Consider the following 24,906-nt stretch of genomic DNA (forward strand, 5'->3'; position numbering starts at 1 on the left):
TAAATAAACACTAAACCTTAGATCTAAAGTCAGTCTGGATTTAGATTTAGATTATTTCAATTTCGGGTTGGGACAACACTGCATGGCCCTTGTTGGTTTAGCGCTTTGAGTATAATAATAATAATAAGTTTCGGGCATATACGAGGGGCTAATTTTATGTATTATTTTTTTTTTTACCAGAGATATTGAGTTAAGTCTGAGTAGTGTCGTGAAGATGACACCAAGTTATCATTACGCAATAATAATCCTTATAACAGGTGAACGTAGAGGTGATATTCCAGTGATCTCTCCTCCCGCTGTCACTTTTACCATTCATTGTTCACAGAAATTATATAATCAAGCTATGTATTCTCAAAACTAATATTTAAATAAAGGAAATATTTATTATAGATATGACATAAAATGAGAATAAGGTGTATAAACTGTAGTAAGAGTAAATAAGTGTGAATATAATACTAGGACCCCAATGTAAATAAGTCATATTATTTGACTTTATGAGGTTATCTTATATTAATTTATATATATTTCAGTATATAAGAACATTTTAGGACTTTCCAGTTATATATAAAATATAGATAGCTTTAGTAAGTGTATATAAATAAGTAGATAAATAAGTTCATTTAGGCACAATCCCATATTTTTGGACAATTACAATTATCATACACAATAATACACATGCAAATTACCCGGAATAAAAGCAAAACTCGTCTAAAAGTGAGATATAAGGAGAGAGGTGAGAGCAGTGTCAACAGATGGCGCTGGTGGCCACCTCTGGGCCGGCACTCACACACTCCATACATTTTTTCTCAACTTGAGGAATACCTGCGGCCACCTGACCTCTGCCGACCCAACACTGACCTGAAACATGACCTGAAACACCTGAGGTGAGGCCAGGGGGGAGCGGGGGGACCACCATCACCTCTCTCCCACCTTAACACTCCTCTTATTACCTCCTTAATACTCTGGTTTATTCACTCCTTCTGTGGTTTATTAACTGGTTTACGGGTTTAATGTGTCTCTGGGAGGTTTTTTTTTAGTGGCCTAGCGGCAAGTTTTTGGTAAAACTTAGGTTGTTTTTTTTAGAATTACCTGTCGTGGAGGTTTAATTATTAAACCTTAGTGATGCTTGTTAAACCTTAGTGATGCTTGTTAAACCTTAGTAATGCTTGTTAAACCTTAGTGGTGCTTGTTAAACCTTAGTGATGCTTGTTAAACCTTAGTGGTGCTTGTTAAACCTTAGTGATGCTTGTTAAACCTTAGTGATGCTTGTTAAACCTTAGTGATGCTTGTTAAACCTTAGTGATGCTTGTTAAACCTTAGTGGTGCTTGTTAAACCTTAGTGGTGCTTGTTAAACCTTAGTGATGCTTGTTAAACCTTAGTGGTGCTTGTTAAACCTTAGTGGTGCTTGTTAAACCTTAGTGATGCTTGTTAAACCTTAGTGGTGCTTGTTAAACCTTAGTGATGCTTGTTAAACCTTAGTGATGCTTGTTAAACCTTAGTGGTGCTTGTTAAACCTTAGTGGTGCTTGTTAAACCTTGGTAATGCTAGTTAAACCTTGGTGGTGCTTGTTAAACCTTGGTGGTGCTTGTTAAACCTTAGTGATGCTCTTTAAACCTGAGTGATGCTCTTTAAATCTTAGTGATGCTCTTTAAACCTGAGTGATGCTCTTTAAACCTTAGTGATGCTCTTTAAATCTTAGTGATGCTCTTTAAACCTGAGTGATGCTCTTTAAACCTGAGTGATGCTCTAGAGTGATGGTCTTTAAATCTTAGTGATGCTCTTTAAACCTGAGTGATGCTCTTTAAACCTGAGTGATGCTCTTTAAACCTGAGTGATGCTCTTTAAACCTGAGTGATGCTCTTTAAACCTGAGTGATGCTCTTTAAACCTGAGTGATGCTCTTTAAACCTGAGTGATGCTCTTTAAACCTGAGTGATGCTCTTTAAACCTGAGTGATGCTCTTTAAACCTGAGTGATGCTCTTTAAACCTGAGTGATGCTCTTTAAATCTTAGTGATGCTCTTTAAACCTTAGTGATGCTCTTTAAACCTTAGTGATGCTCTTTAAATCTTAGTGATGCTCTTTAAACCTTAGTGATGCTCTTTAAACCTTAGTGATGCTCTTTAAACCTTAGTGATGCTCATTAAACCTCAGTGATGCTCTTTAAATCTTAGTGATGCTCTTTAAATCTTAGTGATGCTCTTTAAACCTGAGTGATGCTCTTTAAACCTTAGTGATGCTCTTTAAACCTTAGTGCTCTTTAAATCTTAGTGATGCTCTTTAAACCTTAGTGATGCTCTTTAAATCTTAGTGATGCTCTTTAAATCTTAGTGATGCTCTTTAAATCTTAGTGATGCTCTTTAAATCTTAGTGATGCTCTTTAAATCTTAGTGATGCTCTTTAAACCTGAGTGATGCTCTTTAAACCTGAGTGATGCTCTTTAAATCTTAGTGATGCTCTTTAAATCTTAGTGATGCTCTTTAAATCTTAGTGATGCTCTTTAAATCTTAGTGATGCTCTTTAAATATTAGTGATGCTCTTTAAACCTGAGTGATGCTCTTTAAACCTTAGTGATGCTCTTTAAACCTTAGTGATGCTCTTTAAACCTTAGTGATGCTCTTTAAATCTTAGTGATGCTCTTTAAATCTTAGTGATGCTCTTTAAATCTTAGTGATGCTCTTTAAATCTTTTAAATCTTAGTGATGCTCTTTAAATCCTAGTGATGCTCTTTAAATCTTAGTGATGCTCTTTAAATCTTAGTGATGCTCTTTAAACCTTAGTGATGCTCTTTAAATCTTAGTGATGCTCTTTAAATCTTAGTGATGCTCTTTAAATCTTAGTGATGCTCTTTAAATCTTAGTGATGCTCTTTAAACCTTAGTGATGCTCTTTAAATCTTAGTGATGCTCTTTAAACCCGAGTGACGCTCTTTAAACCTGAGTGATGCTTGTTTAACCTTAATGATACCCATTAAACAATAATACTCGTTACACATTTGTTATGCACATTAAACCTTAATAATTTGTTAAACCTTACTGATACTCATTAAACAATAATACCCATTAAATCTTAACAATACTCATTAAATCTTACTGAAACCTGGAGGGTGTTCTGGGGGTCAATGCCTCCGTGGCCTGGTCCATGACCGGGCCTCGTAATGGATCAAGGCCTGATCAACCAGGCTGTTACTGTTGGCCGCATGTAGACTGACGTACGAACCACAGCCTGGCTGGTCAGGTATTGACTTTAGGTGCCTGTCCAGCGCCTTCTTGAAGACAGTCAGGGGTCTATTGGTAATCACTCTTACGTAAACTGGGAGGCAGTTGAACAGTCTTGGGCCCTGGATACTTATTGTGTTGTCTCTCAGTGTACTCGTGGCGCCCCTGCTTTTCATTGAGGGAATGTTGCATCTCCTGCCGAGTCTTTTGCTTTCAGAGGGAGTGATTTTTGTGTGCAGGTTTGGTGCCACTCCCTCCAGGACCTTCTAAGTGTATATTATCATGTATCTCTCTCGTCTGCGTTACAAGGAATACAAATCGAGGGACTTCAACCGTTCCCAGTAATTTAGGTGCTTTATCGTACTTTTGTGTGTCATGAAAGTTCTCTGTACATTCTCAAAGTCAGCAGTTTTGCCAGCCTTGAAGGGGGCAGTTAGTGTACAGCAGTATTCCAGCCTAGAGAGAACAACCAATTTAAAGAGAACCATCGTGGGCTTGGCATCTCTAATTTTGAAGTTTAGACTCATTATATATTTATAGATGGGGTTGTAAGAGAAGTAAATGCCAAGAGGCGTCACACACAAAGTTTTTGCTCTTTGCTGATGACACTGTGCTCTTGGGAGATTCTGAAGAGAAGTTGCAGAGATTGGTGGATGAATTTGGTAGGGTGTGCAAAAGAAGAAAATTAAAGGTGAATACAGGAAAGAGTAAGGTTATGAGGATAACAAAAAGATTAGGTGATGAAAGATTGAATATCAGATTGGAGGGAGAGAGTATGGAGGAGGTGAACGTATTCAGATATTTGGGAGTGGACGTGTCAGCGGATGGGTCTATGAAAGATGAGGTGAATCATAGAATTGATGAGGGAAAAAGAGTGAGTGGTGCACTTAGGAGTCTGTGGAGACAAAGAACTTTGTCCTTGGAGGCAAAGAGGGGAATGTATGAGAGTATAGTTTTACCAACGCTCTTATATGGGTGTGAAGCGTGGGTGATGAATGTTGCAGCGAGGAGAAGGCTGGAGGCAGTGGAGATGTCATGTCTGAGGGCAATGTGTGGTGTGAATATAATGCAGAGAATTCGTAGTTTGGAAGTTAGGAGGAGGTGCGGGATTACCAAAACTGTTGTCCAGAGGGCTGAGGAAGGGTTGTTGAGGTTCGGACATGTAGAGTGGAGCGAAACAGAATGACTTCAAGAGTGTATCAGTCTGTAGTGGAAGGAAGGCGGGGTAGTCGGCCTAGGAAGGGTTGGAGGGAAAAGGAGGTTTTGTGTGCGAGGGGCTTGGACTTCCAGCAGGCATGCGTGAGCGTGTTTGATAGGAGTGAATGGAGACAAATGGTTTTTAATACTTGACGTGCTGTTGGAGTGTGAGCAAAGTAACATTTATGAAGGGATTCAGGGAAACCGGCAGGCCGGACTTGAGTCCTGGAGATGGGAAGTACAGTGCCTGACTCTGAAGGAGGGGTGTTAATGTTGCAGTTTAAAAACTGTAGTGTAAAGCACCCTTCTGGCAAGACAGTGATGGAGTGAATGATGGTGAAAGTTTTTCTTTTTCGGGCCACCCTGCCTTGGTGGGAATCGGCCAGTGTGATAATAAAAAAAAATATAAAAATCGTACTTTTGTGTGTCGTGAAAGTTCTCTGTACATTCTCAAAGTCAGCAGTTTTGCCAGCCTTGAAGGGGGCAGTTAGTGTACAGCAGTATTCCAGCCTAGAGAGAACAACCAATTTAAAGAGAACCATCGTGGGCTTGGCATCTCTAGTTTTGAAGTTTCTCATTATCCATCATTTTTCTAGCAGATGTGGTAAATGTATTGTCGTGATCTTTAAAAGTGAGATTCTCTGACATCACTCCATTAGTTTTTTTCTATATTGTGTGGCTGGAATTTGTTTTGTACTCTAATCCTGTTTTTATTTCCTTAAGTTTTCCATAGCGGAGTAATTAAAATTTCTCTTCATTGAACTTCATGTTTTCTGAGGCCCATTTAAAGACTTGATTAATGTCTGCCTAGAGATTTGCAGTGTCTTTGATGGATGGCACTGTCATGCAAATTCTGGTATTGTTGGCAAAGGACACAGTGTTGTCGCTTACATCTCTGTCATGTATGAGGATGAGGAACAGGATGGGAGCGAGTACTGTGCCTTGTGGAACAGAGCTTTACACTGTAGTCTCCTCTAACTTCAAATAACAAAAAAAGGCACAATACCGTGACTGGAATGATACACAAATTACCCGCACATAAAAGAGAGAAGCTTACGACGATGTTTCGGTCCGACTTGGACCATTTACAAAGTCGGACCGAAACGTCGTCGTAAGCTTCTCTCTTTTATGTGCGGGTTATTTGTGTATCCTCTAACTTTGCTCTGTTTACTCTTACTCTTTGTGCTCTATTTGTTAGGAAGGTATAGATTTATCTACCAACTTTAAATGTTATTCCCTTATGCATTTTATGTGCTGTTACACCATGATAGCACTTGTTGAAGGCTTTTGCGAAGTCTGTGTATACTACATCTGCATTTTGTTTGTCCTTTACTGCATCGAAGACTGTCATTAGTGGTCCAGTAATTGTGAGAAGTAGGAGCAACCTGCTCTAAACCTGTGCTGCCCTGGGTTGTGCAAGTGATGGGTATCCAAGTGGTTGGTAATCTTACTTCTTAGAACCCTTTCAAAGATTTTTATGATGTGGGATGTTTGTGCTATTGGTCTGTAATTAAACCTTAATACTCGTTAAACCCTAATACTCATTAAACCTTAATACTTGTTAAACCTTTAATACTTATTAAACCTTAATACTTGTTAAACCTTAATACTTGTTAAACCTTAATACTCTTTATACCTTGATGCTCATTAAACCCTGATATGTACTCATTAAACCTTAATACTCATTAAACTTTCAGGGGGGTAACTGATCTTGATCCACAGTAGTGACCAGCCCTCCTATGCCTTGTATGAAAACCAGATTACCTGCCATTTTCCAGGTGCTTCTACTCGACTGTAATAATCTAGAAAAGGTATTTTCAGTTGACCTCAAGTCACCTGACCTTGACCCCTCCATGGAGGTGCTTTGATACTGCAATAGTTTTTTCGTGAAATTGAGGCCAGTATGCTGGAGCAGGGTGCAGAGTAGGTTCCTAGAACCAAGCCTTAAGGTAAGGTTTTGAAACACAATCACTGAAGGTCCACAGTCCAGTTTCCTCCCAAGCCATTAACTTTATTTTGAAAATCCCAACTTTGATTGAGTAAATTCTTTTTGCCATCCATCAAGTGCTGTGCAGTCCTCCACGAGCATGGACCCAAATCTTGCAGTGTGGAATACCACCCAAGAAGTATGAGTATGACTGTGAGTGGACAAGTGATGGAAAAAGATGTATAGCAAGAGGAGACCTTTCATTGTTGCAATAGTATTTCACGTTTTATGAAGTGTGCCCTGAACCATCTTAAATGGTGCTATCCTCGTTGAAATTTCTCCAGTTGATCCTTCAAATTTCATAACTTTATCAGACTACTGGGCAGTTTTGAGCCTTGGCCTCTTTACCTGGAGAGGGTTTCGGGGGTCAACACCCCTGCGGCTCGGTCTGAAACCAGGCCTCATGGTGGATCAGGGTCTGATCAACCAAGCTGTTGTAGTGGGGGTTCATAGGAGATATGAAGGTTGGAGATAAACACGCTTGTTGGATGGTAACACGATATTGCAGAGTGTGAGAAGGGAGAGCCCAAACTGCCTCTCCTGTCTCCTGCTTGGATTACCGGGAACTGAGACCTATGCAGCGCGGCCCATGCACTCATGCGGGATCACGTGACATTATACAAACTAGTCACTAGGCCTAGCAAAGGGGTCGTGTATGTAAAACATATAGATGGTACTATGATACTCAGATAAGCTATACAACACACGTAGGGGATCAGCAACTATGCTGACACTGTTACTGCTGGCCACACACAAACTGACGTACGAACCACAGCCCGGTTGGTCAGGTACTGACTTAAGGTGCCTGTCCAGTGCCTTCTTGAAGACAGCCAGGGGTCTATAGGTAATCTCCCTTATGTATGTTGGGAGGCAATCTCCATGCCAACATATCCCGTTATTCCTGCTCATCCTGGGAAGCAGGAACTGATATTCTTTCTCAACTTTTCATAATCAGTTCCTGTTGAGGAATTCTTTTGACTTCAACAACAGTGGGCCTTTTGATAAATAATATTGTAGAGGTAGTTCAAGGTGCCACTGAAGACTTTCTCCTTCTCTTCAATGTGCCGCTCAGATCTCTTTGCCTTCTTGTTCTGGTTCTTCATGAGCTTGTTCCATTCATCAGAAAGCTCCGAAAGGAAATCCAGATAATGATTTTTAAGAGATTTGGGAACCTAGCCTTCCCAAAAGGATATGACTACCTGAGGCGTCATGTTCTTGACCTCCTGGAGAGTCTTATCGGTGAGATGATGGTGGATGAAGTAGGCCATAACTTCACATAAGAAAGGGATGATGCCAGAATTTTTGCTAATACAGGTACAACATCAATTTTCTGGACACTGATGGTCTGGAAACACTTATAATCTATACAAATTTACAAGCAGGAACTTGAAATTCCCATGGTAGTGTATTTACCACCCAACTGTACATCACTTATCCAACCCCAAGACCAAGGAATACTGTGCTCTCTGAAGGCAGAAAACTCGGTAATCCAGAAAGGTTTTGGAACCAGCGGGTCCGGAAAATCGATGTTGTATCTGTACCAGTACCCTGTGCTAGGCTGATACAGATACTATCAAAATTAGCTGATACCCACTGATACTGACATTTAGGCTGATACCTACCAATGTAGGTAGTAGGTTGGTAGAGAGCAACCACCCAGGGAAGTACTACCGTCCTGCCAGATGACTGTGAAACAGAAACCTGTAACTGTTTTGCATGATGGTAGGATTGCTGGTTTCTTTTTCTGTCTCATAAACACTAGATAACAGGGATATCTTGCTGCTTCTACTTACACTTTGGTCACACTTCACAGACACACACATGCATATATATATACATATATCTAGGTTTTTCTCCTTTTTCTAAATAGCTCTTGTTCCTCTTTATTTCTTCTATTGTCCATGGGGAAGTGGAAAAGAATCTTTCCTCTGTAAGCCATGCGTGTCATATGAGGCGACTAAAATGCCGGGAGCAATGGGCTAGTAACCCCTTCTCCTGTAGACATTTACTAAAAAAGAGAAGAAGAAAAACTTTATAAAACTGGGATGCTTGAATGTGCATGGACGTAGTGCAGATGACATGAAACAGATGATTGCTGATGTTATGAATGAAAAGAAGTTGGATGTCCTGGCCCTAAGTGAAACAAAGCTGAAGGGGGTAGGGGAGTTTCGGTGGGGGGAAATAAATGGGATTAAATCTGGAGTATCTGAGAGAGTTAGAGCAAAGGAAGGGGTAGCAGTAATGTTGAAGGATCAGTTATGGAAGGAGAAAAGAGAATATGAATGTGTAAATTCAAGAATTATGTGGATTAAAGTAAAGGTTGGATGCGAAAAGTGGGTCAAATAAGCGTGCATGCACCTGGAGAAGAGAGGAATGTAGAGGAGAGAGAGAGATTTGGGGAGATGTTAAGTGAATGTATAGGAGCCTTTGAACCAAGTGAGAGAGTAATTGTGGTAGGGGATCTGAATGCTAAAGTAGGAGAAACTTTTAGAGAGGGTGTGGTAGGTAAGTTTGGGGTGCCAGGTGTAAATGATAATGGGAGCCCTTTGATTGAACTTTGTATAGAAAGGGGTTTAGTTATAGGTAATACATATTTTAAGAAAAAGAGGATAAATAAGTATACAAGATCTGATGCAGGGTGAAATGACAGTAGTTTGTTGGACTATGTATTGGTAGATAAAAGATTGTTGAGTAGACTTCAGGATGTACATGTTTATAGAGGGGCCACAGATATATCAGATCACTTTCTAGTTGTAGCTACACTGAGAGTAAAAGGTAGATGAGATACAAGGAGAATAGAAGCATCAGGGAAGAGAGAGGTGAAGGTTTATAAACTAAAAGAGGAGGCAGTTAGGGTAAGATATAAACAGCTATTGGAGGATAGATGGGCTAATGAGAGCATAGGCAATGGGGTCGAAGAGGTATGGGGTAGGTTTAAAAATGTAGTGTTAGTGTTCAGCAGAAGTTTGTGGTTACAGGAAAGTGGGTGCAGGAGGGAAGAGGAGCAATTGGTGGAATGATGATGTAAAGAGAGGAGTAAGGGAGAAAATGTTAGCATATGAGAAGTTTTTACAAAGTAGAAGTGATGCAAGGAGGGAAGAGTATATGGAGAAAAAGAGAGAGGTTAAGAGAGTGGTGAAGCAGTGTAAAAAGAGAGCAAATGAGAGAGTGGGTGAGATGTTATCAACAAATTTTGTTGAAAATAAGAAAAAGTTTTGGAGTGAGATTAACAAGTTAAGGAGCCTAGAGAACAAATGGATTTGTCAGTTAAAAATAGGAGAGGAGTGTTATTAAATGGAGAGTTAGAGGTATTGGGAAGATGGAGGGAATATTTTGAGGAATTGTTAAATGTTGATGAAGATAGGGAAGCTGTGATTTCGTGTATAGGGCAAGGAGGAATAACATCTTGTAGGAGTGAGGAAGAGCCAATTGTGAGTGTGGGGGAAGTTCGTGAGGCAGTAGGTAAAATGAAAGGGGGTAAGGCAGCTGGGATTGATGGGATAAAGATAGAAATGTTAAAAGCAGGTGGGGATATAGTTTTGGAGTGGTTGGTGCAATTATTTAATAAATGTATGGAAGAGGGTAAGGTACCTAGGGATTGGCAGAGAGCATGCATAGTTCCTTTGTATAAAGGCAAAGGGGACAAAAGAGAGTGCAAAAATTATAGGGGGATAAGTCTGTTGAGTATACCTGGTAAAGTGTATGGTAGAGTTATTATTGAAAGAATTAAGAGTAAGATGGAGAATAGGATAGCAGATGAACAAGGAGGCTTTAGGAAAGGTAGGGGGTGTGTGGACCAGGTGTTTACAGTGAAACATATAGGTGAACAGTATTTAGATAAGGCTAAAGAGGTCTTTGTGGCATTTATGGATTTGGAAAAGGCGTATGACAGGGTGGATAGGGGGGCAATGTGGCAGATGTTGCAGGTGTATGGTGTAGGAGGTAGGTTACTGAAAGCAGTGAAGAGTTTTTACGAGGATAGTGAGGCTCAAGTTAGAGTATGTAGGAAAGAGGGAAATTATTTCCCAGTAAAAGTAGGCCTTAGACAAGGATGTGTGATGTCATCGTGGTTGTTTAATATATTTATAGATGGGGTTGTAAGAGAAGTAAATGCGAGGGTCTTGGCAAGAGGCGTGGAGTTAAAAGATAAAGAATCACACACAAAGTGGGAGTTGTCACAGTTGCTCTTTGCTGATGACACTGTGCTCTTGGGAGATTCTGAAGAGAAGTTGCAGAGATTGGTGGATGAATTTGGTAGGGTGTGCAAAAGAAGAAAATTAAAAGTGAATACAGGAAAGTGTAAGGTTATGAGGATAACAAAAAGATTAGGTGATGAAAGATTGGATATTAGATTGGAGGGAGAGAGTATGGAGGAGGTGAATGTATTCAGATATTTGGGAGTGGATGTGTCAGCGGATGGGTCTATGAAAGATGAGGTGAATCATTTAATTGATGAGGGGAAAAGGGTGAGTGGTGCACTTAGGAGTCTGTGGAGACAAAGAACTTTGTCCTTGGAGGCAAAGAGGGGAAAGTATGAGAGTATAGTTTTACCAATGCTCTTATATGGGTGTGAAGCATGGGTGATGAATGTTGTAGCGAGGAGAAGGATGGAGGCAGTGGAGATGTCATGTCTGAGGGCAATGTGTGGTGTGAATATAATGCAGAGAATTCGTAGTTTGGAAGTTAGAAGGAGGTGCGGGATTACCAAAACTGTTGTCCAGAGGGCTGAGGAAGGGTTGTTGAGGTGGTTCGGACATGTAGAGAGAATGGAGCGAAAGAGTGACTTCAAGAGTGTATCAGTCTGTAGTGGAAGGAAGGCGGGGTAGGGGTCAGCCTAGGAAAGGTTGGAGGGAGGGGGTAAAGGAGGTTTTGTGTGCGAGGGGCTTGGACTTCCAGCAGGCATGCGTGAGCGTGTTTGATAGGAGTGAATGGAGACAAATGGTTTTTAATACTTGACGTGCTGTTGGAGTGTGAGCAAAGTAACATTTATGAAGGGGTTCAGGGAAACCGGCAGGCCGGACTTGAGTCCTGGAGATGGGAAGTACAGTGCCTGCACTCTGAAGGAGGGGTGTTAATGTTGCAGTTTAAAAACTGTAGTGTAAAGCACCCTTCTGGCAAGACAGTGATGGAGTGAATGATGGTGAAAGTTTTTCTTTTTCAGGCCACCCTGCCTTGGTGGGAATCGGCCAGTGTGATAATAAAAATAATAAATAAATAACCTACCAATACATTGGCAGGCCCCCTAGTCTCAAATTTGCTTAATTAATTTGGCCCCCGCTAGTCAAGCCAATCATGGCCCCACAAACTGGGTTGTATACACATTTACTTCGACTACAGTTACAATTAACCTAAAAAACGAAAGAAATCATTCATCTTCAGTGAAAATTCAACTTGTTAGTGATCTCTAAATATTACTAGGGTCTAGTGAAATTACATTATAATCATCAAATGAAACATTTTGACAAAATACCCTGTGAAAAAAGTCTGAATTTTTCATGTACATGCATAAGGACAACCTTAAACTATCTGTGCATATTATTACAGTACAGCCTCTCCTCACTTAACAACGGAGTTTCGTTCCTAAGACCATGTCGGTAAGTGAATTCATTGCTGAGCAAGATGTATACTATAATGCTACTGGGTTTGTGTCACCCATCTTTGATATTGTTTTAATGTCACCTTTGTGCCACTTATAACATTCTTAGTATATTTTTAAATGTTTATACAGTAGTGTATAATAAACAGAATAAAGGAAATCAGCCATTTAGGTATGCATAATGGTCAGAGAGCCTGTTGTAAGTCCGAGTTGTTGGTAAACAAGTACATCACTGAGTGAGAAGCTGTATTGCATTCATGGGGGAAATGCTAAACCCATAATGACATGGTGCCAGGGAAATGGGAGATAATCACGTTATCAAGGGAAGGACAGCTTCAGTAACTTGGATCAGTTTCCTTCATAAGCAATAAATATCTAAGTGGCGATAAATTAGCGTTTGATTTGAGTGGGTTCTTCTAGCTTTAGAGTGACTTACAAAATTGACTACAGCATATAAAATCACAGTAAAAGTTTAAAATTGTGCATGATTCCTAAATAAACACTTAATACAGGAGTGCCCTGCTTATACATCAGGTTAGGTTCTGGGCTACTGCTGTAAAGTGAAACATAGCTTTTATTCACTCAAATGCATATAAAAGCCTGATAACATATTTACACTGTCATGTATTAAGTGAGCAATAGAGCTAGGCCTAAAAAATGCATGTACAGTACACAGTTACTTAATATATTTTCTTACTTAGCTTATAATGAGTGGTGACTATATTTATTGTAAGTAGTCTGAATAAATGAATAGGTATCATTGAAAACCGCTGTATTAGTGAAATGCTGTAACGCAAAGTTCTGTAATGCAGAGCCCTCCTGTATATATAATTAATTAATGAAGGTATGTGCCTTTTTGAATGACCTGCCACATGCAGTACTGTTAAGGGTACAGTTTGTAATGGCTGCTGTGTACTGCTAATAGGTACTGTATGTTGTCCGTCATGTTCCCCAAAATTGAGAATGCAAATTAAACAATGTTTGATCTCTGGCATTGTCTGAGACACTTTGAATGTAGCTGTTTGTACTTGTTGATAATGTTGAAATGCGTATTTTCTTCATAAATTCTATTTAACATATGACTTAATGTGCTGTAGGAGTGTGAGTGAAGTAACATTTGTGAAGAGAATCAGGGAAACCAGTTAGCCAGACTAGAGTCCTGGATGTGGGAAGTACAGTTCCTGCATTCTGAAGGAGGGGTGGAGATATATTGCAGTTATTGAACTGTAGTTATTGGCACACCTCTGGCAAGACAGTGGAGTGAGTGATAATGAAAGTGTTTCTTCTTTTCTGGGTCACCCTGCCGCATTGGGAAACTGCTGATGTGTTAAAAGAAGAAGAGGAAAAAAAAGTATGACCATATCAGCGTCCTTATCCTTTTCCCTGTCCCCAGGGCTCTGGGAAGGAAACATTGGTCTCTTTTAAACATTATGTTCAACATTTGTTGTGCTTTTATAAATCTTTAGTACATTTGTTAAATATTTTGTGATATTTTTTTAGGCAAATATTACCACCTACTAGAATGTTCTGTTGTATGTATTTAAAATATCTGGGTCTGTAAATTATATAGTATATCCAGTGTATGTTAATATCATATGCAAAGGAATTTTATGTCAGTAAGATACTAATGAAGTACTGTATAAGAATTTTGGCATTTAAACAGAACTTCAGTGGGTGGGTATGGGAGGAAGTGCACACACACACACATTAATAATATACCATTTTCCAGTTCAGTTTGTTAAATCTCTGTGCCATGGTGGAATTATATCCATCTTCCCTTAGTAACAAACTTAATTGTTTTCCATTTCCCAGTTGCTGTATGACCCCCAGAACAGGATTAAGATTTTGTAGGCCCCTGCACTACAGGTACTGGAAGGTCCCCAGTGATATTTTCAAAAGGAAACAAGTTACAGAAGTATTAAATTTATTTTTGCAAGGCTAACCACAATTAAAATTAAAACTTTTGCTTTGTGTAATTTATTGGAAACAAATTTCTCCAAAATATTGGTAAATTGTAAGTTGAGAAAATCTCTGGAGGCTTTCCAGCTGGCAGAGGCCCCTGGGCTGCGGTCCCTGGGCTGCGGTCCCTGGGCTGCAGCCCATGCCTTAATCCAAGTTTAGTGCTTCCTCATGATTACAATATTTCGGACAACTCTTCTCACTTGAGAGAGCAGCTTCGTGTATTGCATCATTTTGGATTAATTTGGCTTAATATTTTGAAAGTGCTTCTGAATTATTTATAGAAAGAATTCCACTGGCGGGTTTGGGCATTATAATAAAAGAAGCACTTGTAATAAAAGAAAATTGTAGAAAGAATTGTGAGTACCTTATCAAACTTATAGTGCTGAACTTTGCAATAAAATATTAAACCCCATTGGATATATAATTACTTTAGTCATCATTGACAAAAAGTGGTCACAAGAGAATCATTATTATTTTTTTTTTTAACAAACCGGCCATCTCCCATCAAGGCAGCATGAACCAAAAAAGAAGACACGCTTTCACTGTCATTCATTCCATCGCTCTTGCCAGAGGGGTGCCAATAATGCAGTTCAGAAGTGCAGATATCCCCAAAACTATGAAGAGTATCCAGCACTGTATGACCCTTATGGGTTTAGCACCTAGTTATGATTACAATAATAATATGAAGAATATGTATCAATAAATATTTGTTTTTGCAGGCTAGTGAATGAGAAAGAATGCCACGGATACCCACAGGTAGTGGTGGTGTCTCGCGGGGAGCCGTGGGAACGGGAGGAAACTCTTTAAACTGGCGAGAAGTACACCAGCGTGTTCGTGAATTAAGAAGAACCTTCCTTCATCTATCTGTCAAAACTCCCACGGATGTTACGTTTCGCCGCCTTGGACCCTCACAGTTACGATGTTATTTTCTCTTGTCTCCGGGTCAGGGCAGAGAATCTACACTATTTTATGCTGATATCAATCTTGAAGAGGTAAGTTTAAAATTGATGGATTATATCTAATCTAGTTTTTATTGCCAGCTTTATCATTCTATTAGAATTTGGAAGATAGGTTAGGTAAGATTGATCAGGAAACAGGTTGAGTGTTTCCTGACACAGGTCTTAGTCATAGATGATCCACCACTGGAGCTTTTGGTCATCTGACTGAGGTCTTCCACTGGCTTACTGGTTCACCCCTTTAAAAATTAAGGCTATAATTATAACTCCATTAATTTCTGATGAATTAGACACTTGTACAACACTTGGGTATCTTTATTGTGGAAATGTTTTGCCTACCAGTGGCTTCCTCAGTCATATACAGAGAAGAATGGTTGAAGATCATCCTGCCAATTCTCTGAGCCATTTATCTACACATTAATTTGTAAGTACGTAGCCGGACATATGTAGTATCAGTATTCCAGGCTTCCTTATTTGCTCTCTGGCAAATTTTGGTTGAAATTTCATTTCATTGTTAGTACATTTCTGATACAGAATAAGTTGGTTATTGCTATTTGAAAGTAATACATTCGTTACATATTCACTGAATCTGTTTTAATGTGTATACCTTAGTGTCCTTATGTACATATGTATAATGTCTATTGCCCTTGTAGTCTCAGGGGTACCTGGGCATGGATTTTTTTTTTAACCCATAGTCTTATGGATCTGCATAACCATGGGCTTTATACATGCATTACCAAGTATCATCCATTTCTGTACAAAGATTGTAACATTAGAAATCAATGTTTGAATTTTGAATAGACTGATATGGATTGGTAATGATCACATAGAAAATTTTTGGGAACTGAGAATAATCATGAAAATTTAAGTGTCTTCAAAAGAGACATTCCCAGTCATTTTTGATGCCATGACTGCTGATTTTTGATAATACTTTAAAATATCACAATCAAACATTTTTTTCTTAAAGTGTAGAGAATTTTAAATGTAATTTAAATAAAGTATAATGTAAAAAATTAAAATCGTGGCTTTATGGTATTTAATAAAGTTTAACGAAGGGAGACTTTCCTATTTTTTTTGAACTTTCCCAACAGCATTTTCATTTGATTTCTTGCAAATTTCTTGCAAAGAGTGAGTGGTGCACTTAGGAGTCTGTGGAGACAAAGAACTTTGTCCTTGGAGACAAAGAGGGGAATGTATGAGAGTATAGTTTTACCAACGCTCTTATATGGGTGTGAAGCATGGGTGATGAATGTTGCAGCGAGGAGAAGGCTGGAGGCAGTGGAGATGTCATGTCTGAGGGCAATGTGTGGTGTGAATATAATGCAGAGAATTCGTAGTTTGGAAGTTAGGAGGAGGTGTGGGATTACCAAAACTGTTGTCCAGAGGGCTGAGGAAGGGTTGTTGAGGTGGTTCGGACATGTAGAGAGAATGGAGCGAAACAGAATAACTTCAAGAGTGTATCAGTCTGTAGTGGAAGGAAGGCGGGGTAGGGGTCAGCCTAGGAAAGGTTGGAGAGAGGGGGGTAAAGGAGGTTTTGTGTGCGAGGGGCTTGGACTTCCAGCAGGCATGCGTGAGCGTGTTTGATAGGAGTGAATGGAGACAAATGGTTTTTAATACTTGACGTGCTGTTGGAGTGTGAGCAAAGTAACATTTATGAAGGGGTTCAGGGAAACCGGCAGGCCGGACTTGAGTCCTGGAGATGGGAAGTACAGTGCCTGCACTCTGAAGGAGGGGTGTTAATGTTGCAGTTTAAAAACTGTAGTGTAAAGCACCCTTCTGGCAAGACAGTGATGGAGTGAATGATGGTGAAAGTTTTTCTTTTTCGGGCCACCCTGCCTTGGTGGGAATCGGCCAGTGTGATAATAAAAAAAAAAAAATTCTTGCAAATTTTCATTTATTTCTTCAGAACACCTTATTTGATAGGCTTCTAATTTTCAACACTTGTATCATGCATCTCTGGCAAAATTCATGGACTATTTGTATGCATGGGTGCCCAGTGCATGATCCTACATAAAAAACATAAGAAACATAAGAAAGGAGGAACACTGCAGGAGGCCTGTTGGCCCATACTAGGCAGGTCCTTTACAATTCATCCCACTAACAAAACATTTGCCCAACCCAATTTTCAATGCCACCCAAGAAATAAGCTCTGATGTGAAAGTCCCACTCAAATCCAACCCCTCCCACTCATGTACTTATTTATTTATTTATTATCACACTGGCCAACTCCCACCAAGGCAGGGTGGCCTGAAAAAGAAAAACTTTCACCATCATTCACTCCATCACTGTATTGCCAGAAGGGTGCTTTACACTACAGTTTTTAAACTGCAACATTAACACCCCTCCTTCAGAGTGCAGGCACTGTACTTCCCATCTCCAGGACTCAAGTCCGGCCTGCCGGTTTCCCTGAACCCCTTCATAAATGTTACTTTGCTCACACTCCAACAGCACGTCAAGTATTAAAAACCATTTGTCTCCATTCACTCCTATCAAACACGCTCACGCATGCCTGCTGGAAGTCCAAGCCCCTCGCACACAAAACCTCCTTTACCCCCTCCCTCCAACCTTTCCTAGGCCGACCCCTACCCCGCCTTCCTTCCACTACAGACTGATACACTCTTGAAGTTATTCTGTTTCGCTCCATTCTCTCCACATGTCCGAACCACCTCAACCCTTCCTCAGCCCTCTGGACAACAGTTTTGGTAATCCCACACCTCCTCCTAACTTCCAAACTACGAATTCTCTGCATTATATTCACACCACACATTGCTCTCAGACATGACATCTCCACTGCCTCCAACCTTCTCCTCGCTACAACATTCATCACCCATGCTTCACACCCATATAAAAGCGTTGGTAAAACTATACTCTCATACATTCCCCTCTTTGCCTCCAAGGACAAAGTTCTTTGTCTCCACAGACTCCTAAGTGCACCACTCACCCTTTTCCACTCATCAATTCTATGATTCACCTCATCTTTCATAGACCCAACCGCTGACACGTCCACTCCCAAATATCTGAATACATTCACCTCCTCCATACTCTCTCCCTCCAATCTGATATCCAATCTTTCATCACCTAATCTTTTTGTTATCCTCATAACCTTACTCTTTCCTGTATTCACTTTCAATTTTCTTCTTTTGCACACCCTACCAAATTCATCCACCAATCTCTGCAACTTCTCTTCAGAATCTCCCAAGAGCACAGTGTCATCAGCAAAGAGCAACTGTGACAACTCCCACTTTGTGTGATTCTTTATCTTTTAACTCCACGCCTCTTGCCAAGACCCTCGCATTTACTTCTCTTACAACCCCATCTATAAATATATTAAACAACCACGGTAACATCACACATCCTTGTCTAAGGCCTACTTTTACTGGGAAATAATTTCCCTCTTTCCTACATATAATGAGTTTGTTTAGTAGGCTGTAAGCGGGTAGTTAAATGATAAACTTCTTCGGAGGCTTCTTACTTTATTGTTAATGTCGTAGTGGGTACACAGGCTTGTGTTGTGCCCATGGCCCGGGCAAGGCCATCCCACGAGAGAGAGCTGGGAATACTTGTGTGTTCCTGCTAGGCCGCTGTGTGAGTGAGAGCGAGGCATGGGCCGACAGGCTGGCGTGTCTACGAGAGGCCTGGCTACAGAGGGCAGCACCAGCATGGCGCGAAATATGAACTAAGCTGGCAGACAGCATGGGCTGTCTGTGCAGACAGTACAGGCTCTCTACATACATACTCTAACTTGAGCCTCACTATCCTCGTAAAAACTCTTCACTGCTTTCAGTAACCTACCTCCTACACCATACACCTGCAACATCTGCCACATTGCCCCCTTATCCACCCTGTCATACGCCTTTTCCAAATCCATAAATGCCACAAAGACACCTTTAGCCTTATCTAAATACTGTTCACTTATGTTTCACTGTAAACACCTGGTCCACACACCCCCTACCTTTCCTAAAGCCTCCTTGTTCATCTGCTATCCTATTCTCCGTCTTGCTCTTAATTCTTTCAATTATAACTCTACCATACACTTTACCAGGTACACTCAACAGACTTATCCCCCTATAATTTTTGCACTCTCTTTTATCCCCTTTGCCTTTATACAAAGGAACTATGCATGCTCTCTGCCAATCCCTAGGTACCTTTCCCTCTTCCATACTTTTATTAAATAATTGCACCAACCACTCCAAAACTATATCCCCACCTGCTTTTAACATTTCTATCTTTATCCCATCAATCCCAGCTGCCTTACCCCCTTTCATTTTACCTACTGCCTCACGAACTTCCCCCACACTCACAACTGGCTCTTCCTCACTCCTACAAGATGTTGTTCCTCCTTGCCCTATACACGAAATCACAGCTTCCCTATCTTCATCAACATTTAACAATTCCTCAAAATATTCCCTCCATCTTCCCAATACCTCTAACTCTCCATTTAATAACACTCCTCTCCTATTTTTAACTGACAAATCCATTTGTTCTCTAGGCTTTCTTAACTTGTTAATCTCACTCCAAAACTTTTTCTTATTTTCAACAAAATTTGTTGATAACATCTCACCCACTCTCATTTGCTCTCTTTTTACATTGCTTCACCACTCTCTTAACCTCTCTCTTTTTCTCCATATACTCTTCCCTCCTTGCATCACTTCTACTTTGTAAAAACTTCTCATATGCTAACTTTTTCTCCCTTACTACTCTCTTCACATCATCATTCCACCAATCGCTCCTCTTCCCTCCCGCACCCACTTTCCTGTAACCACAAACTTCTGCTGAACACTCTAGCACTACATTTTTAAACCTACCCCATACCTCTTCGACCCCATTGCCTATGCTCTCATTAGCCCATCTATCCTCCAATAGCTGTTTATATCTTACCCTAACTGCCTCCTCTTTTAGTTTATAAACCTTCACCTCTCTCTTCCCTGATGCTTCTATTCTCTTTGTATCCCATCTATCTTTTACTCTCAGTGTAGCTACAACTAGAAAGTGATCTGATATATCTGTGGCCCCTCTATAAACATGTACATCCTGAAGTCTACTCAACAGTCTTTTATCTACCAATACATAATCCAACAAACTACTGTCATTTTGCCCTACATCATATCTTGTATACTTATTTATCCTCTTTTTCTTAAAATATGTATTACCTATAACTAAACCCCTTTCTATACAAAGTTCAATCAAAGGGCTCCCATTATCATTTACACCTGGCACCCCAAACTTACCTACCACACCCTCTCTAAAAGTTTCTCCTACTTTAGCATTCAGGTCCCCTACCACAATTACTCTCTCACTTGGTTCAAAGGCTCCTATACATTCACTTAACATCTCCCAAAATCTCTCTCTCTCCTCTGCATTCCTCTCCTCTCCAGGTGCATACACGCTTATTATGACCCACTTCTCGCATCCAACCTTTACTTTAATCCACATAATTCTTGAATTTACACATTCATATTCTCTTTTCTCCTTCCATAACTGATCATTCAACATTACTGCTATCCCTTCCTTTGCTCTAACTCTCTCAGATACTCCAGATTTAATCCCATTTATTTCCCCCCACCGAAACTCCCCTACCCCCTTCAGCTTTGTTTCGCTTAGGGCCAGGACATCCAACTTCTTTTCATTCATAACATCAGCAATCATCTGTTTCTTGTCATCCGCACTACATCCACGCACATTTAAGCATCCCAGTTTTATAAAGTTTTTCTTCTCTTTTTTAGTAAATGTTTACAGGAGAAGGGGTTACTAGCCCATTGCTCCCGGCATTTTAGTCGCCTCATACGACACACATGGCTTATGGAGGAAAGATTCTTTTCCACTTCCCCATGGACAATAGAAGAAATAAAGAGGAACAAGAGCTATTTAGAAAAAGGAGAAAAACCTAGATGTATGTATATATATATGCATGTGCGTGTCTGTGAAGTGTGACCAAAGTGTAAGTAGGAGTAGCAAGATATCCCTGTTATCTAGTGTGTTTATGAGACTGAAAAAGAAACCAGCAATCCTACCATCATGCAAAACAGTTACAGGTTTCTGTTTCACAGTCATCTGGCAGGACGGTAGTACTTCCCTGGGTGGTTGCTGTCTACCAACCTACTACCTCATGTACTTATCCAACCTAAATTTGAAACTACCCAAAGTCCCAGCCTCAATAACCCAACTAGGTAGACTGTTCCACTCATCATCTACCCTATTTCCAAACCATTACTTTCCTATGTCCTTTCTAAATCTAAACTTATCTAATTTAAATCCATTACTGCGGGTTCTCTCTTGGAGAGACATCCTCAAGACCTTATTAATATCCCCTTTATTAATACCTATCTTCCACTTGTACACTTCGATCAGGTTTCTCCTCATTCTTCGTCTAACAAGTGAATGTAACTTAAGAGTCTTCAATCTTTCTTCATAAGGAAGATTTCTAATGCTATGTATTAATTTAGTCATCCTACGCTGAATGTTTTCTAACGAATTTGTCCATTCTGTAATATGGAGACCAGAACTGAGCTGCATAATCTAGGTGAGGCCTTACTAATGATGTATAAATCTGCAGTATGACCTCTAGACTTCTGTTGCTTACACTTCTTGATATAAATCCCAGTAATCTATTTGCCTTATTACGTACGCTTAGGCATTGCTGTCTTGGTTTAAGGTTGCTGCTCACCATAACCCCCAAGTCCTTTTCGCAATCTGTATGGCTAAGTTCTACATCATTTAACTTGTAAGTACTAGGGTTATGGGCACTCCCAAGCTTCAGAACCTTGCATTTATCTACATTGAACTACATCTGCCACTTTTCTGACCAAGAATAGAGTTTGTTTAAATCCTCCTGAAGTTCCATAACATCTACGTTTGAATCAATTATCCTACCTATCTTTGTGTCATCGGCGAATTTGCTCATATCACTAGTAATTCCCTCATCAAGATCATTGATATATATTATAAACAACAACGGACCCAAGACTGATCCCTGTGGAACGCCACTTGTTACAGATCCCCACTCGGATTTAACCCCATTTATGGACACTCTCTGCTTCCTGTCAGTGAGCCATGACTCGATCCACGAGAGCACTTTTCCCCCAGTGCCATGAGCTGCCACTTTCTTTAACAGTCTATGGTGTGGAACTCTATCAAAAGCCTTACTAAAATCTAAGTAAATGATATCAAATAATCCATCCTCAAATTTTATTTGTGTGATAGATGGAGACAGGCTCCACTGTTTGGCTTAAAATTTTTAACACTTGTGTATCCTACTCAGGAGGAGGTTGGTATATTTAGTGGAGTGTGTAGGTGCCATTTTATCACTTAATCTCAAAATGGTATTGCATTATTTTATTTCATTATTTTGCCTTGATGCTGGTGAGGGGCTCTTGATCCAAAGAACTGGACTTTTCTTCCCCTGGCTTGGATATAATTTGAATGCCTTCCATTTCACAGGCGCTAGATGACCTGCATAGCATTTTTTGTCATTAAAATATAACGGTTATGAGCAGCACCAATTTTAGGAATAATGGTAAAATTTCTGACTATGTTAAGCAAAAGGACACAGGTGCAGCTTATGTGACATTTGTCAAGACATAACTGCTTAACAAAGCTCCTGAAGAGGGAAACGTTGCCACAATAAAATGTCACATAAGTTGCACTTGTGTCCTTTTATCTAAAATGGCATCAGTCTTCAATGTCTGATACATTATGTAAAATGGATGGAATGTTTCATAGGTGTAAGCTGTGTAGTCACAAATTGTTGGATTCTGTGCAGTAACTGGGAAATTCATCTTCTGGTCAGCTTTAAACCTTTAGAGCTCGTGTATTTTCTTCAAAGGGAACAATTGCTTGATGTTAGGTTGTGTAAATTATAAATGTGTCAGTTTTATCAATGAAATTGTTTTCTGAATTAATTGGAAAAAGTCTATTCTGATCAGAAATAAGGCAGTATCTGACTTTATTTAGTCATCCCAAGTTAAATCAACTGAATATTATTTTGTGTGTGTATAACATGTGTGCCCTCAAGACCATTGTTAAAAATGTATGTACACTAACTTTACTTCTCAAAGTTTGTCAATCTTCCTTGGAAAAAAAAAAAGTTGGCTTGATTTTGGGTTGTTTAGGTCCCAGTTTGCTTTTATAGAAAAAAATTGAATTGCTGCTTGTCATGCAGTAATTTTTTTGAATTTTACTTGTGATTAGCCTCAACCCTTCCTTGCCGGTGACTTGATAATTCAACTTATCAGCAACTTCAGGCTTAATGTACTTGTGTATTTTAGGATATTGGTCACTCTGAAAGGTTCAAATTACATTGAGGCTGTGTATGTCCTAATTTACAAATTTTATTAAAGAAATTTACAGCTTTAGTTTTTATGTGATTTGTGAATGCATCTTCTGATTCCCCTGAAATATTTAACCTCATTATCATTTGTACCTCACTCTGCACTATCCCAGTTGTGTGCATTGAGTTATGTGACTGGGATTATGGACTACAGGGATACCTTCCTCGGATTGTTCTGTGACCGAGATACATGTGGTTTCTTGAGAGAAAATACTGAGTTAAGAAATTTGTTGCAACATTGAAAAAATTATGAATCATTGCTTTGTTTACTTGCATGAGCACGGTCCAGTTGTGTGTATGAATGCTGCATTGTAGTAAAAGTGGTAGTGAAAAGTTGGTGCAAGTAATTGGTTAAATTAACTTCTCTGATTTTTATTCCACCTCAGACTTGGGGTAGTAGAATTGTATACCAAGAAGTGTTGGATTCGGGCCATTCCTTCCTCTGGCGGCGGACGTCTCGTGAAGAACAGCTGCTGAGTGAACGGCGCCGCATCTCCACTTGGGGCATTACAAACTACGAACTCCATCCCACATCTGGTACTCTGGTATTCCCAGCATCTTCCACCATTTTCCAGTGTGTACATCCAGAACGACCGGTATGTACTACTATCTTTAATATATAAATGACCTTAATCATCTGTGACTTGGTATATATTTTCTGCCTATCACATTAGTTTCTCCTCACTTAATGACGGAGTTCCATTCCTAAGAGTAGGTCAGTAAACAAATTGGTCATTAAGTGAGGAGCGTACTACAGTGGACCCCCGGCATTCGATGGCATCGGTATACGTTAAATCCGGTATTCGATACATTTTAACACAAAAATTTTGCCTCGCCACTCGTTAAAAAACCCGCCACACGCGATTCGTCTGGGACGCGTCCACATGTGGCCTGAACTGCCCCGTGAGTGCCAGTGTTTACAAGCCAGCCAGTGTGCTCACATCGAAGCATACATTCGGTACATTCCATATTATCACAGTGTTTTTGGTGCTTGTTTCTGCAAAATAAGTCACCATGGGCCCCAAGAAAGCTTCTAGTGCCATCCCTGTGGTAAAAAGGGTGAGAATTAGTATGGAAATTAAGAAAGATTTTGAAGGGTTTGGGGCTAACCCTGAGAAGCCTATGCCAGTTGTGGAATCCATTGTGCCTACTTCAAAAATTAAGGAAATGTGTGCGAAGTGGGTTGAACTGCAAACCGTTATGGATGAAAATCACCCTAACACAGCTATTGCAAGCCGTGCTGTTGACTATTACAATGACAATGTTATGGCCCATTTTAGACAAATCTTAAAAGGAATGGGAGGTACAGACCTCTATGGACAGATTTGTTGTGCAACAGAGGTCCATTGGCTCTCAAGCTGGTCCTAGTGGCATTAAAAGAAGAAGGGAAGTAACCCCAGAAAAGGACTTGCTACCTCAAGTCCTAATGGAAGGGGATTCCCCTTCTAAACATTAACAACTTCGACACTCTCCCCTCCTCCCATCCCATCAATCATCACCAGATCTTCATTAAAGGTAAGTGTCATGTATTCTATTGTTAGTAGAGTACTACAAACTGTGCATGTCTTCTTCAGTTTGTGTGTATTGAACTTAATATTTCATGTGGTAAATTGTTTTTTTTCATACTTTTGGGTGTCTTGCACGGATTAATTTGATTTCCATTATT

At 39.9% G+C, this 24,906-nt stretch overlaps 1 protein-coding gene across 2 annotated transcripts in view; it reads left to right on the top strand.

Annotated features, from left to right (window-relative positions):
• The first annotated feature begins 746 nt into the window (after positions 1-746).
• LOC128691914 (dipeptidyl peptidase 8) overlaps positions 747-24,906 on the top strand; it is a 103,312-nt gene continuing 79,152 nt past the window's right edge. For both annotated transcript variants that reach the window (XM_053780894.2, XM_053780895.2), the window contains exons 1-3: positions 747-884; positions 14,678-14,950; positions 23,627-23,836. In XM_053780894.2, coding sequence (XP_053636869.1) covers positions 14,696-14,950; positions 23,627-23,836 — 465 coding nt within the window. In that variant the 5' untranslated portion in view covers positions 747-884; positions 14,678-14,695. The remainder of the gene's footprint in view (positions 885-14,677; positions 14,951-23,626; positions 23,837-24,906) is intronic.

This window comes from Cherax quadricarinatus, chromosome 75 (genome assembly GCF_038502225.1).
Source record: "Cherax quadricarinatus isolate ZL_2023a chromosome 75, ASM3850222v1, whole genome shotgun sequence".
Classification (NCBI taxonomy): Eukaryota; Metazoa; Arthropoda; class Malacostraca; order Decapoda; family Parastacidae; genus Cherax; species Cherax quadricarinatus.